Source organism: Scatophagus argus, chromosome 4 (assembly GCF_020382885.2).
Source record: "Scatophagus argus isolate fScaArg1 chromosome 4, fScaArg1.pri, whole genome shotgun sequence".
NCBI lineage: Eukaryota > Metazoa > Chordata > Actinopteri > Scatophagidae > Scatophagus > Scatophagus argus.
The window spans coordinates 17,383,370-17,400,079 of NC_058496.1; the positions used below are offsets into that span (position 1 = coordinate 17,383,370).

The 16,710-nt window shown below is 41.2% G+C and overlaps 1 protein-coding gene across 2 annotated transcripts in view; it reads right to left on the minus strand.

The window, feature by feature from the left end:
- The window catches only part of kremen1 (kringle containing transmembrane protein 1), a 53,157-nt gene extending 45,896 nt beyond the window's left edge, over nucleotides 1-7,261 (minus strand). The window contains exon 1 of one of the 2 annotated variants that reach the window (XM_046385568.1): nucleotides 6,904-7,261. In XM_046385568.1, the coding sequence (XP_046241524.1) occupies nucleotides 6,904-6,982 (79 nt within the window). In that variant the 5' untranslated portion in view covers nucleotides 6,983-7,261. The remainder of the gene's footprint in view (nucleotides 1-6,903) is intronic. The other variant, XM_046385569.1, reaches the window with a different exon arrangement.
- Between the last annotated feature and the right edge of the window lie 9,449 nt (nucleotides 7,262-16,710).

Below are 16,710 nucleotides of genomic sequence, written 5' to 3' on the forward strand. Positions count from 1 at the left end.
ATGCCAGGAAAAAAAGAAAAATGCACAATTATTATGTCCAACCAACACAAATTCAGCTTACAGTGATAAAAAAAACAAAAACAAAAAAAAAGGCTGCAAGGAGAGCGGGGAGCAACGTAGCATTGTAGCATCTTTCCACCATAGCTATATAACCTGGTCTGTTGTCGGTCACGTAACAGTCCAAGTGTCTGCTGAAGTCAACATGTGTCGTTGATCTTAGTTGCTGCGTTTTGTTGTCTTGATGAACTTAACCTCTTGGGACATTCCTCTGAAGATTCATGATGCCTCCATATGGGCTGGTATGGAGCTGATTATGCATGGACACAACACAAAGAGGAGACAGACAGGCTGGGTTTACTGTGAAAACAACCAAGACATACTGACTGTCTGACCTACAGGACATTTAAAGAAGTATAAAGTTTTACAGAGTAGACAAAACTTTTAGGGAGATGAGCCCATTTGTCATCGTAGTCATGATTCCATTGAATGATGAGAAAATAGGCAGTAAAAGCAACCATGTGTTTCCAGTACACTGGTGTTTCGTGTGATCAATGCCGACACTACAGCTGCAGTGCTGATGTTTCCTTCTATCAAGAGTGTAGCCTTTTCATCCATATAGTTTAAAAGTGATGGGTTTAAATATAAAGATGCTATGGCCTTATTGCAAGGCAACAACCACATATTTACACATCCATCAGAAACAACAACATTAGCATTAATTTAGAATCATGTTTATCACCACAAGACAAATGTAAGACAAACATTCGCTCGTTAGCTCTGGTTTGGTTACCACCAACTCCTGAGGGAAATATTAATCTCTTTAGCAGCTCCACTATGTTCACCAGATAGTTTCTAATTTAATAATTTGCTTTTGGTGGCAAGCAGGTAGCATACAACTGGTTTGTAGAGTTTTCTGCGCAAACAGCTGCCTGCTACGATTGAACACTGATGGGACGCTGAGAGTGAACCAAGACGGTAAAACCGAGGACAATAAAAGCCAAAACAATGAGCTAAAAGACATTTAAACACTACGCAGAGCTGAGGGAAGTTGTAATTCAGTTCCACATTATAATAATGTAACCCATTGTTCATGTATGATATTGATTAGCACAGTATTTCAAGGTCCACTTGCTATACTTTCCCAGAGTTCTTTACCACATTTCTCCATGGTTACCTTATTTTCTAACATACAAATGCTTATTTGAGCATTATTTAAGCGTATATATACAGCAGAATTTTCTTTACAAATGCTTTAATGTGTAGTTGTTTACTTACTGTGAAAATGAAACATGTAAATGTAAGTTTTGAGCCTAAATTTAACATAAGAACCAAAGTTTGCAAAGATTTCTTCATTCTTTAAGTCGAAAACTCCCACTGGTTTCTACACACAGTCACATCCTTAATCATGAACACAGATGTGTAGCTCGACACACACACACAGTCTTGTTTCCATCTCTTCTGAGGACATTACACAGACTTACATTAATTAACCTTAACCTAACCTTAAAGCTAATCTTCACCGGAATATTTAATGATTTACATTGTGGGGACTTGCATTTTATGCCCATATGCAAGGAGGATCCTCACGATGTGACTGCGTAAACAGATTTTTGTCCCCACAGTTACAGGAATACCCGTCCACACACTCACACAGTACTGTATAGTACAACAGCACTACCCCAGTGGTTTGTCTGAACTTGTGTCTGCAGCACAGAAGCTTAATCTCTGAACCGGAAAGCGTGGAGGGGGGGGGGGGGGACCACATGGCCCACATCTGAGACCCAGACCCATGCACCCTCTTCCCATAATGCCCTCTGACACTCCCCACACTGAGCACAGAGGGTTTACCCACACACCAAAAGCCCTTATGTTAAACTCTGTAAGTGCCCGCTGTCTCCCCTCAAACCAGGGCTCCATCTCCGTCACCTCTGCCAACACAAGCTTGTGTTTCTTTAGATCTTTGCTGGGGATGGTCTGTTATTATCTCCTGTGGTACAGTATCTCTCTCTCTCTCTCTCTCTCTCTTGCTCTCCTTCTCTATCACACACATCCCTCTTGTCTCAGGGGTTGCAAAGGTTGATTAAGGTCAAGCATAAACTGCACTGTATGGACTGAGAGTGGATTAATCCAGGGTAGATATGATGATGCACGAGGCTGTGTTGTAGACAGATAGTGGTGTTTATGTGTTTGGGGTGAAGGGGTAACATGAGAGGAGGGACATCAGAGGGAAGATATGAGATATCTTGGTTTAACACTTGACGTGGCCCTTTTAAAATCACAAGCAGGAACATTGGAAGTTTATGGAGGCTCCAGATGGGTCCAGCTGCCATACATTTGAACTTAACTCAAACATATAATGTTGAAACTACTGAATGATAATTGGATTAGCCAAGTGACAGAACATTAACCATCAATTTTAAAAGTCAAGATGTCAAACATCTGTTATTTTACGCTTTATAAATATTATGTTTTTCCTTTCTTTATATGTTTCATATAATTTTACATGAAATGTCTGTGGGTGGTGGACTGTTAGGTGGAGAAAAAGCAATGTGAAGAGGTTACCTTGTGCTCTTTCCAGCTGTGATAGCCATTTTTCACTATTTTAGGACATTGTTTGGACTTATTATTTGATCGTTCATAGACATAATCAACAGGATCAATTCTGAACCTTAGTTTTACTCTTATAAACTTAAAAAAACCCCAAAACATTTGCTAACAAAGTTGGTCACATGAAATGACCAGGAGCTCCAGAAGGCCCTCTAAATGCTAAATGGTGCTTTTCAGAACCTTGAAAATACAGTCTAATAAAAATAGCTGTCACTTGTAGCCTTACACACATAGCAGAAATACACAAAAAAATCACAATAATCGTGGACATGCATACATGAAAATGTTGAAAAGCTTCTGGCATCCTTTCGCAGGCTTTTCACAGACAGGTGAGCAAATGCACGCACACACACACACACACACACAGTCAGCACGCTCTGACATGATGTTAAGCCAAACATTTGAAAACACCCTGTAGACCCCTATCAATCACATCACATGTCAACCTAGTGAACAGAGAAGCTTCATGACTGCTGCTGGCATCGGAAACTATGATCCAAACTTTTGTGAGAGATATTTTTCAGAAGTTTGTGTTCAGAGGTTCTGAACCATGCTCTGGCCACCTCGCCTCTCCTGCTGCACCACACAAGCCCAATTCCGTCTGCGGCGCAGTGCAGTGAATCTGAGTCGAGTCCAAGCCAACATCATGCCCTGTTGGATGACTATCAGACGGGGAGCGGGAAAGAGAATGGCCTGCCAGATGAAACAGAGGGTTGCCAGTTTGTGCAGCAGCTTATACACATTTTAGGCTACAAAGAGAAGTCACAACACATGCTGTCATCCATCCGCCCATTACTCTATTTGGTGCCCACAATGCCTCAAGGAAGAAAGAAGAGTAAAAAGCTTAAAAATCTCATGTTTGGTCTGGGAATATTCCAGCTGATTTACCTGTGGCAAATTAGCCTGATAAGATACCTCGCTGCACAGAAACCAGCCTTTGCACACCTTCCCAGTGTGGCCATACAAGTTTTTTCATGCATGTCTGGTTAAGTAGAGTTGGCAAAGACTGCAGATGAAAAGAAAACCCATAAGGCACCTCTCACTTCCTCTGATCAGACCAAGATTCAGTTGGTCAAGGTCAACCTGATGGTAAGCTGTTGTTTTCTTCATCGGGCCTTATTTCCGACAGCTTTGTCTTCTGTGATCACATAATGAGACCACATTCCATATTGCCAAAATGTCACAGCCTGCCCTTTTCAAGCCTCAGCTCGACACAACCAAAGCTAACTGTTTTCCTTTAAAGGTAATAGAAAGAAAGTCCACGGATACACAGGTTGTGACTCCACTTGTTTCGTGTTGTTCTTGTTGGAGATCTTGCTGTTATTCATCAGTGCAAAAAGCAGGCTCAGGATTTTGTTACAGAGCCAGGTTAGCTGTTTCGCCCTGTTTACAGTCATTATGCTAATCTAAGTACGGATAACCTGCTGCTTGCTGTAGGTTCATATTTAACAGATAGAGAGGAGAGTAGAATCAATTCTTTCATCTAGCCCTCAGCAAGAGAGCAAACATGCACATTTGCAAATATGTCAAACTATTCCTTCAATCGTCCCACATCCCCAGGTGAGGAATCATAACCGTGAACCATTTAGACAGATTATAGGTTATCCATGTACTGACAGGAAAGCTTTTTGCTCACTCTGCCACTGAACTGGCAGCTTCATGAAAAAGCTGCTTCAACCTCTATTTCAACAAGATGATAAAACATTTATATAAACAAAAGATACACATGTGGGCGCATGATGCACTCTGGGATTCTCACCACCCCTTTCACCACTGGCCCCTACCTTCAACAATCAGTACGACTGGTCATGAATACCAGGAACATCAAGAATAAAATAATTCCCCGCTGATTTAGCAGCTCAAGCTTGTTCACAACACCAACACCATCAGCAATACCAGCTTACAGAGCGACTAAATTATACCTCATCTTGACAGCTCTGACAGGATTCAGCTTCCACTTTGTGTACATTTGAGTGAAGCAGTTAAGCAGCTGCCAAGTGAGCAACGGCAGGTCGCAGTCACACAAAACAATATGTGGGAGTCTGGATGAGTTTCTTTATAAAGCCTCTGCATTCAGATGGAAGAGCAATAATATACATTTATGACAGGAGTCTGGTGAACTAACAGTCTATACTGTTGAGTATGAAGTGTGCTGGATGGGCCCATTTATAGGTTGCATAAAGGCACTTAGCTGGTTCAGCTACATGTCATCTCTAATCCTGGGCTACATTTTCACTATGTATGTGTGTGTGTGTGTGTGTGTGTGTGTGTGTGTTGCTTTTGCTGTTAAAACACTTGTTTGAGGCAATGCTGCAGTCTACCAGGACAGTGAAAAGCAGTCAGTTCACTATAATTGTTTTGGACACTCTGTCACAAAAGCGACAGCAGCTGAGCATTAATAAGCTGCTCCATCACCTCGCTTTAACACACTATGAAAAAAATCTGCTGTTTTTAAGAATTCTGATTTGCACATGCTCATATTGTACTTCACAGACGTCCCCGGGATATTTAAGTAGCACACTCATAATATCCTTATCAACTAGATCAGCACAGGAGCCATTTCAGTTATTTTCAGTGTGTTCACATTCCCTGAACTTGCCTCATACATTCATCCTAAGGTTGCTTGCATCACCCGAAAATCTTATCTTATCTTGAATCTTATGTGATTGGGTTGTCTGTGAGGGAAAAAAAAAGTTTATTCTTTGAATGTGAGGGCCTTACACTCACATTTAGCATATAGGGACAGTTTGCTGCTATTGAACTCTACAGTAGGTCTGTGACTGCATCGATTGTACACCACTAAACAAGAGTGACTGACAGAACTGACAGCTGTGTCTTCCTAAGCGCACAGCGGTTTTGGGGAGGATTTTTCCTTTAGGTGTCCAGATCTATTAAGGGCAAATAGAGACAAGAGAACAACAACAGTGATTTTTTTTTTCTTTTTGCATTTAAAGGAGAATGACCTCTAGCAGATGCATGAAATTATTGTTTTACTATACATTAAATATGGTACAGCTGACTTAAACTAAACATAAACTTGGCCTTTCTTCTTCCCAGTGTTATGAGGGGGAATACCATTGCTTTAAATACTGTGTTAATACATAGGTACACATGGGAGTACTTACGCACTAGCCCAGATGGTGGACCCTCTAATTTGAAATCCAAGGGTATAATTAAGAGACAAAAAAATTAAAAAGGAAAGCATGGGGATTTGCTGTTTCGACATGAAAAGCGGCACAAATTACAGCAAGGAGAAGCTTGGTTAGTGTGGTCATCATTATTAGATATCCACATTAGAACAAAATATTCTCCGGGAAGGCAGTTTGCATGGGGATCCGGCAATAACTTTGATGTTGTGCAGATATACGCAAGCATATCCCTGCGTATTAGTCTGAACTTGATGGCAAATTAAATGGATGATATCAGATAACCGAGCGGAGGGTTGCGAGTGCATTTCGAGTGGAACAGATCTTTAAATAGTTCACTCAAACAAGACCGGAAGACAGTGCAGCCCAAAGTAATACTATGCTGGCTTTCAAAATCATCATGAACATAACTGTTATGTTATAATCGATCAATAACAACGTGACTGGTTAGCTGAAAGCAGGTGATGCAGAGCAGGTAAACACATCAACACTATCAGGGCTGGAGGCGAAGGATGTGCTGGCGTAGTGAAGTGCGTAAAATCTGCCCGTTTGGGTTACGAGCTCGTCGTTATTAAAAAGCAACGCAGCTTTCAGGGCAGCATAACAAGGGTGATTTCTTGTTTTCGGGGTTTACACAGACCCCCGTGCAGTAGGACTTTGTCGCGGGGACTCTACATGTCCGAAGACACCTTTGGATACGGTCTGGACCCAAGAGTTTGCTCTCTGTGTGCGGAGGTAACACTGAAACTGCAGTCTAATCAGACTAGTCAGTCCGCTTACATTATCTCGCTCTCTTGTCTTCCGACAAATCAAATAACAGCAAAACCATTTCCCTTTTTGCTTTGGCCGCCGTCTGTAAACATCCCAGTGGCAGACATCGTGCAGTGTGGGGAACAGCGCCGTAGTGGGATTCGAACCGGGGCGATAAACTATGAATGAAGTTACTACGATCTGTGACATGTCCGATACCAAAGAGGAAAATGGCACGATAATATTAAAATTAAGGTGCTTTCGGGTGTGTGTTTTGCACGATATCTGATAGGATAACAGCTCGTCCAGTGCGCAAAACAGCAACTTTGGAGACGCTTCCGACAGGGCAGATATTCATCAGAACGTCCTAAGAAAAGGCGAGCAGAAAAGTTTGTCTTACCGGTTTCGAAGGGACTAACAGCCGTAGCAGAAATAACCCCGGCGAGGAGAAGCGCGGACGCGACTGTCCAGGAATCCATCGTGTGATTAAAGAGTGTGATCGGGCTCTCAGGTGAGGCGCAGCCTGACGGACAGATGCGCAGACCGGCGGGCTGCTGGACCGACTGACTGGCTGACTGTCCGGGTCTGTGCTGGAGTCTCTCTTTGGCCGCCGTTAAAAGTCCCTTAACTTCAAGGCAGGTCCTACAGCTACTACTACACTGACACCACAAAGACGGGAACAGATAGTAGAAAGCAGGGATCCTATTTCCAACCCATGTGACAGGAAATAGGGGCAATAGATTCAACCTGCAGCGCTGGGGAAGCAGCAGAAAGAAAAGAGGAGGAGGAGGAGGAGGAAAGGACGGTGCGGTGGGTGGCGGGGCCGGGGATGGAGGGTGGTGCAATGAACAGCAGGTTAGTGAAGTATAAACTAATTTCCCCCCTCCAAAGAGTGGGTTTGAAGCATTCTCCGTTAATATACAGAAAATAAGTTTTACATTTCAACAAAACTATAAGAAAGAAGAAAAAAAAACAAAACACGTCAAACTCCAGAAGGTAAAAGCTACCTTCAGACTACACCCAACGACCTCACTAATGCATCGTTTTAATAGCTAAAGAAAAGGCAGTGAGCAGGATTTGCTTGTGGACCTGGTAGATCATTACGTGGCTTTGATACAATTAAGATGTGAATGAGGTTAGGGAAATTACTTTACTTGGTAAGTATTTATTAGAGAAGAAATCCCAGTTTTGTTCATGTCGCTGGAGTTCTCATCAAAGAAACCTGTGATAACAAAACGTTTCCAAGTTCTTTTATTTTTCTGCCTGTTTACCAAGACACAATAAAGAGAAGTTAAACCTATGGGGATAAGTGGTCGTCCCTGGGCACAGTTTGAGTAATCAAAGACTTCTGAGCAGATTATGCTATATTTCATTCGTCTCAAAGCTGCTGATATGTCAGTATAAAACGTCTTTCTCATCAGGAAACAGGTGCACACTGCTGTCACCGTCACCGCCATCACGTTTCCACACTGACGGCCTCATCCTAGGTGTGAAACAGCGCCCCCGTGTGTTTCAGCGCAAGCATCGTGCAGGGCCGTGAGGAAGCGTCCACACCAAAAGCACTCAGTCATCCTAAATATAGAAAATCCAGAATGATCTCACCACTGTTGAAGAAACAAGGCCCAGCGTTTATTTTGCCAAAACCGACAGGGTTGAGATGGGGTGCGCAGGGAAAGTAATCTAGCATGACGTGTGCCCTTTAGAGAAAAGTAACTGTGCAGCCTTAGGATACTGGCTGGTAAAAACTGCACTTATACTACAGTGAAAGGCTGACAAGGTTTGAGAGAAAGAGATTGATTATAATTTAGCCACACAATTTACTATGGCCAGAGATGTCTGACATTCTCTGAAACTGCAGAGCGGCTGGTTTTCAGTCGACAGTAACCATCTGACATTATGTGAATGAAACGTCTTATCAGTGGAAATTAAGAGTAAATTCAGAATTCACTCAGAAGTCGAACTTCTTACCCAACTTTAAGGTACTTTAGCTGAGCATTTTCATTTTCTGCTACTTTATACATCTTTTCTGTTACCTTTCACGTAGAAATATTGTACTTTTTACTCCATTACATTTATTTTGCAGCCATAAGTATTTTGCAACGAAATGTTTTCCACAGAAAATATGATGACTTTCTATCGATTCTATTGATTTCCAGTTTTGTTCATGTCGCTGGAGTTTTCATCAAAGAAGCCTGTGATAACAGTATATCAGTATATAAAGTAAATGAGGTTATTTACTTTATTAATCCCAAGCTGGAAAATTACTTCTCTGCAGTTAACCCATCACTCATTGAAACACACACACATGCAACATGCAGTGAAACACACACAGGAGCAGTGGGCTGCAACTATCAAGCACCCAGGAAGCAAATTGGGGGTTAAGTGCCTTGCTCAAGGGCTCATCAGCCAGCTAATGGAGGGGGGGCATTTTCCCATTAATCACATCAATCACCTCCCAATCACAAGCCGCTTCTCCAACCTCTAGGACACAAATGCTCCCTAATTAGCTACAACATTAATCAGTTTCCTCCACATATATGCATCTATATTGTAGTGTCCATAATCTGATGATCTAATATGTACTGATACAACACGCACAGGAGCCACAGCTCTCCTCTTGATACTTTGGCTGCTGATAATCGTGAGGGGCTGCAACTGACAATTGAGTTTATTATCAATTAACTAATCTAACAATCATGCTCTCGATAAAGTTCCCAGAGCTGACAGTGATGTTTTGTCTGAGCAACAGTCCAGAATGCAGACAGGTTCAGGTTACTGTCATAGAAAACAAGGAGGATAATTGAGTTTGAGGTTTTGCTTGAAAACTGCTCAAACATTGAATACATAAACTTTTAATTGTTGCATCTCTGTAAGGGTAGCACAGAACTACTTGCAATGGAGTATTTTTACAGAATTCCTCGAGCTGAATACTTCTCCCGTGTATTGTTACCATCGTTTAGTGTGTGACATGCTGTGTGTGCTCACACACAGCCGTATGCTATCGACTGTCCGTATGAACATCAGCTTGAGTTTGAGTCCTGTCACTGCCTGCCATCATCCCTGCTATCACTCTGTGATGCTGTGCAGTCATGGTAGCAGGTCTTCCTTTGTCTTCTTTGTCTGTGTGTGATCACATGTTGGGCTTGTCTGTACACGCTGCTTGGCCACATTCCTTGTGGTCTGCTGGAGTTACAGTAATTCTGTTTTGTTTTCTTTTGTCTTATTTTGTTTTGTTTTGTTTTTTTTCTCTTCAGATAAAACTTGGCACCGCCACACATTACATTTACACTTTACTCTGTTGGCGTTTTGCCTTTCAGACAGCTCAGCCGTTTTTCATTGGGCCGAGAACATCAGATAACGAGAAGACAAAGTTCCTCGCAGTGGCGTGTGTGCGTTTTTGGCATGTGTGGCAGCAACGAGAGCTCAGTCCTTCACCTTACTACGGTGTATCCCGCTTGCTGAGTTATGCAAGACAGAGGCTGGAGGTCATAGAGAAAATAATCCACTGAGGTGTATTAGAAAGTACTCTGGCATCCCTGACCTGCCTGCCAATGGGAAGTTATGCATAGTTGAATTAGAAGTTGGCCCAGATGCTTTGAATTCACAAATTCAGGAGCCAAGAATATGTCATGTCCTTGTTTCCTCTTGGGTAAACATGAGTGCCTAGCCCTGAATCTTAATGCCACATTTCTCTCCTTTGTGGTCAAAACTATTTCTTCTAAGCTTTTGTCCTTGGCATCCGGGAGAATCTTTGGCTGCACTATGAGGCTCTCAAGTCTTTTTCTGTTGGTTTTCTTTCTATCGGCTTTTCTTTTGAAAAATGCTTTTTTTTTGACTTGTCGTTTTGTTTCATCCAAGAGACGGAGTGAGAGCACGAAATTTAAAAGCACACAATGCAATATCTGCCACTAGGGGTCTCTCAATCAAAACAGTGAAAACAAAAGATGTAGTTTGATGACATAGTAGGGTGGCATCAGGGGGGTGTCCTTTTGTTGTTAGGCAGAGAAGTTCATAGACAAGTCGGTGTTTTAAAGTTTTTTTTAGATCACGTTTAGTCATGTTTGTCAAGAGAGGCGACCAAATGACACTCACTGTTACCTTGAATAAAACAATGGCTTTCTCTGGGTTTGAACATTGTTGGGAACATTAAGGATAATGTCGTTTTTATATATCATATGTTTAAATGTTGACCCAAAATGATTGATTAGCTTGTCTGATCATCAATAAATTGTTTTAGTGAGCACACTAGGGTTTTCAACTGTGATACTGCTGTTTCTCTTTCCTTGATGCTAGCATAGGCTGCTGGATGTCTTTGGGGGTTTTGACTGTTGGATGGACAATACAGGCAGCTCAACCCAGGAAAATTGTGTTTGACATTTTTCACCACTTTCTGACTTCTTATGGGCAAAACAATAGCCTGATTAATCCAGAAAAAAAACTGCGGAATTGTCAGCAATGAAAATAATCATTAGTTGCAGCCTTAATAGGACGTAGATCCAGTGAAAACAGATCACAGTCCATTGTTCCATGGATTATCCAGAGAAAGCAGGATTTTACTCTGGAAAGATTTCTTTCACCATTGTGCCATGGAAATTTCAACAGCATTAGTGTGTAGGCAGCAGAAATCTCAGATATCTTAAACCTTAGCGCATAAAACCAAGTCTAATTGATAAAATATGCTTTTTGGTAAATCGATCCTTAAAACTGTAAACGTTCAAGTGAGTACACATGTCGCTTCTCAGGCTAAATTTAGGGGGTCTGGATGAGTGTGTGCATCCTGATGAAGACACTTTTGGCAGCAATGTGACGAGAAGAAGGATCACGGCTTTGTCTCTCTCTTTGACATCACCGCTGAGTCACTGTTCACTGTCAAGATTGTTCTCTTCAGTGCCAAAATAATCTCTGCCATTGTTTGGCTCATTACATTAATTAAAAACAAAACATATTTGACGCACAACTTCCTGTGTCTATTCCTATGGGGGACACAGTGAGTCAATGCAATTACTCAACCAAAGCATCTGGTTGTTGTCTGAAGTCTGTAAAAGCTGGCCAACAACACCCCACACGGCCACATCAGTGTCTATATGATCCACGTCATTAGTGGCTGCACACACAACACAACACACATTACAGAGTCACTCTCTGACCCCACAAAAGCTCTGTTGAAGTGGGTTCCCCTTGACAAATGACTGCCTCTGGCCCCATCTGTGCCAGTAACAACCACCATCTTCTCTCAACTCCTATCCCCTACCTACACACACACTCACACACCTGTACAGGCCCCTGAGCTTCCCCGTGTTCAAAGCCAAGATAAAAGCTAAAGTTTACGCTCAGCCACCTGCACGTAACCAGCAGCCGTGGTAGCACCGCAACCCCTCCCCCTCCCCCTCCTCCTCCTCTCACCGCTGACACACACAGCCATCATCCATCTTGCTAGGCCTCCCGGGTCTCTAATTAGGCTCCGGGTGGGTCACACTCTCTGGAATGTTCATTGTAACATCCCTCAGCTTTATCTCCTTTAAAAGAAAGAGGAAAAGAGAAGCAGTAATAATAGAAAACAGAGAAAGACAGGCAGAGAAAGGACGAGAAGTACAATGGTAAACACCAAAATATTTATGAGCACTTAAGTACAGAAAATAGGTGCCTTAAAGATTATTACAACTTGGGTTTCGTTGTTATATTTTGTCCATATTTTGAGATCTGTGGAAAATACAGTGAAAAGGCTGTAACAAATTCCAATGGGAAAGAGAGCACATTTTATTTGGTGGTTAAACCCACCTGTCTATAGACAGGACACTGATGGAATATTATGTATAATAATCCACCAATGCCCAGTGAGCACACCCATGGTAAGCATGTTTATAGGTCAAAACTGAACTCATAAGGTCTACTTGTCACCCGCGGATGCATGCGGATGTATGTTTACGACAGGTAGTGGGTCGGAAGTTTACTGTTTTTACCTTTGTTTTCACTTCCTAGCTAACCTGCTGGTTTGTTTGACTGTCTGTTTCTTGTCCTGTCAGATTTCTTTTTATGAATATCACCATGCAGCGCAATCTCATGATTACGATTAGGAATGATAGTCAAACATATGAGTATAAGACCCAAACTGTAATACATTCAGTTCATCCTTTTACACCAGCACAGATGATTCAAAAAAGTGAGAATTAGAGGAATATAATAATCAATTCAAAGAGAATTGACCTTGAAGATGACAACCTGCATGGGTTGATGTGATTACTTTACACTGGTCATTTCGTTCAACCAGTTTGAACAGAGGGGAAGGGGAGGAGTGAACCCTGAACACAAAACTTGGCAGTTACAGCCCAGTAGCCATGTTTAACAACAGTGGACCAGACATTCATGTTTTCTGTGCCTGGTCCATCTGTCTCAAAGGGCAAAAATACTGAGGGCCTCAAAGGTTTTAAAACCAAACCAAAAGCCAAACCTATAACATCTTGGCCCTTGTAAACCACAGCCTGGTCCCTGCATAAGTAATCATTCCATTTTTGGGAAATCCTATAAAAATGACTGATTTATTGGGTGACACAGTAAACTTTATTTGAAACAGGGTGGCAGCAGTTGAGGGAGTGCTGAGAGGTTGTAGAAAAATAATATGATAAAGATGATTTATTGGTCGTGATTTAATCTTAATTCTTACAAATGAAAACAACAATGTTGGCTGATGCTAAAACCTTACTGGATAAATACACGTTAAATTTTAATAATCAAAGTCAAGCATTTTTTTTTTTTCAGATACAACTTTAAAGAATTATATACAATACATATAACACAGAGATGAAGGGTCCTGGAAAATGAATTTCATTCAGTCATTTATCAACTGTTAAAATAAAAATAATGATTAGCTTTAAACTAGACAACCTATTGATTGATTAGAGCAACACATTTATAAGTCTACCTCTTAACCCTGCCTGTCCTGCTTCCGGAAAAGGGAATCTGCAGTGTTATTTCTGGACATCCATTCTTCACTGACCGGAAGACAATAGAATAGCAAGTAACTTTTCATTTTTTCTAACTTGCCTTTTACTGTCAGAAAAGATAAGGACATCATGGCTTATACCATCCCAATAGTCTTCCAAGTCAGAAATATTTTTGCATTAACTCATCACAGCCCGGGAAATGAGCCTGAAGGTTGTTGGCCAGCGTTGCCGCACTTCCCGCCATAAAACAATGTCCCTACCCAGTGTGCTGGTTTGTGGGAATCATCCTGAGATGGATCTCTGTTGTGGGTTGACAAAGACAGCACATCAGGCTCACACTCATGAAGAACTGCTAATGGTAATGGAACATCGGCGCCATTTCATATCTACTTGGAGAACAATATGGAACACCAGGGACTAAATTGATGGTACAAAAGCTTAAATGACATCTCTAAACAATAACAATGCAAGTTTTCTCTCTTGAACTGGAATGACACTTGATAGAGATCTTAAATATCTACTTTGGAATCAGCGTTTTGATGAAAAAGAACAAATAAAATTATCTGAATGTTTTCTTTAAATTTGGAAGTGGTGCATTTTTATGCTGTCTGGCCCTGGTCTCCAAGGACTGCAGAAAGTGGTCACCACATTAAATCAACTTCATTCCAAATGCTCTTTCTGAACACAAACATCTCCAGGCAGATTGAGCTTTGTGGGGTGTATTGAGGCCAGACTGCGACTCTTTTTTTCCACGTCAACTTGACAACTTTGCAAACATCCTCTGATGGGTGTCTTTTTGGTTTCATCCATTCAGGGAATGCAATGTGAGAACCTCTTTCCACCATATGTTAAGTGTAAACTGCTGATGAGAAACACACTTTGAGCATGCAAACTTTGGTATGGCTAAATTGTTTATAACAGCTGAACAAAAAGAAGATGAAAAGCGTCTTGACGTCATATTTCATTTCAGCAGCTAAACATTTGTGAAAACAGAAACATAGTTCTATAGTGTCAAGTTTTCAGTTTTCAGTTTTTTCAGTTTCAGGACACAGAACAGGAACAAATGTATGTTTGCAGGTTTAAGGTTTCAAGCTATAAACAAGGTGATCCCCTGCACAGTCGCTGCTAATACACTATGTTGTGCTGATGTTTGGCAGCACTCCCAACACATCTCAGTCCCAATTTGGAAACGAAACTAGTGAGGGGGAATTGAGTCCTCTGTGCAATCTTCTAACTCTAAGATTAGAGAGCATAACAAATCCTTGCCTACAAATCATACTGAAACTGAAAGAACAGTCACCAGTCACCATGCAGAGAATTACACTGGGCTGCCCAATAAGACACTGCACAAGCATTGCAGCAAGAGATTACTGCAGGTCACATTTGAATTGCATAAATTACAATTTGTTACATCCAGTGGTGGACTCAGGCTAACCGAGGTAACTTTTATGATTTTAACTTTATAAGCAATCACCCACTCGTTTTCTTTTGACTGACTAACCATTTCAGCTCTATAATTATACAGTTTACTATACAGTTCGTAATTAATTTGCTTGCAAAATTTAATTAAAAATAAATAACCACTGACTGTAGTTTTGAAAACAGAAGAGAAATTTATCTTCCCTTAAATGCATGTGAATAACAAGAAATTCACCTGACAACGCTGTGACTGCTGTGTCTTCTCAATTAGCACAGGTCTGAGCAGGGACTTGGACATGAATACTCATGAGGTCTTTGACCTTGTCGGTGGAGAGACAACAAATGATGAAACATGGCACTGAAAATTCATAATCAGACTGAGAGAGAAAAATCAAGGACATTCACAAGCAGATATATGCACAGTCACACACGGAGAAGAACACTCAGAGATACCACAAGCAAGTGTGCCCTGACAGTAAACAACACCTGCCTGTAGGGTCTGAGAATGACAGCTAACTGGATAAACACTGATGAAGTGACGGAAGTGAGTAAGCGTCTACATAAACAATTACCATTTTGTCATCTCATCCACTTATATAAGAATCAATAGAATACAAACTGAGCAGACAATCAGCCTGCTAGCACCAAATTAAATAACACTGAAAAGGCACTGCATGTTGCCATGACAGAAAATTAAGATGTTTCTTAATTAAAGCGCTAACGTCAGCAGATGAAAAAAGAGGAGACAAGAGCAAGTCTTGGCTCGTACCAACTGATATGGTTTCATTTAAAAGATATGTACAGTGTATGTGTTTGGTGTCTGTGTACTACCACTGATGAGACTTCAAACTGTATGCTAACCCACACACACACACACACACACACACAAACAAATCCTTAGATGAAACTCCACGTACACAGAGCAGGGATTTAATTCCTTCTTTATCATATCTGTGCATCGGACAAGTTCCACAGTGCATGATAAGAAGAAAAAAGGGGGAAAACAGAAACCAAGCGTTGAGGAATATGTTCCTTTTGAAGTTGTCTTTCTTCTTGGAACTAGCTTTGGCGTAACGCAGCTAGTTAAGCAGATCATTAAGTGTAATGGTTGGGGAGGATTGCAAAGCTTTATCTCTGATGGCAAGAACAAAGTTCTTGATGATCTGGGGGATTCTGGAGCTGGATTTGATGGGAATTCCCATGCCTGCTGGAACAGTTTGCTTGTGCTAACAGACAGGTGCTATCATAAATCTAGAGTCAAGGAATTACTCACTCAGCTCTCTATACTGAGACTTAAGGTATATGAGGATAACCTTATCCTTTGATAGATTACATCTAGCAACTGAAGATTCTCACTTGGATAGTCGCCCTTATGTCTGGCAGCAACATGTGACAACACACAATGATGTGAAGCAATTAATTTTCTGTGAAACATGTGGCTGAAAAACGCAAGCGATGCCAAATCCTAAAAGACTGCTTGCTTTTGTCAGCTCAGTACTGAGTACATAAAATACCACACAACAATAAAAACATGCAACTGTAATGGTTGAGGTCAGTTTTGGTTTTTAAAAAAAATGGTCACAGAAATTTGTCTCTGTAAGGAATGAACTTCTTCAAAGGGAAACAAATAATCAGAAGAGAACACAACTTCATCTTTAACTGCAGTAAAGAAGTGCCATGATGCACATTTTTATTCATGGAAACAGCTGATTGGTGCATGAAAGATTTTTAAAAAACAGTTTGCATTCTTCTCAGCTGAGAAATCAAAGGGGAATGTTGTTTATGGATTATCACCACTAAAACGATTCCTCAGGATGAGAATTAGCTTTGAAAATATTTTCCCCTCT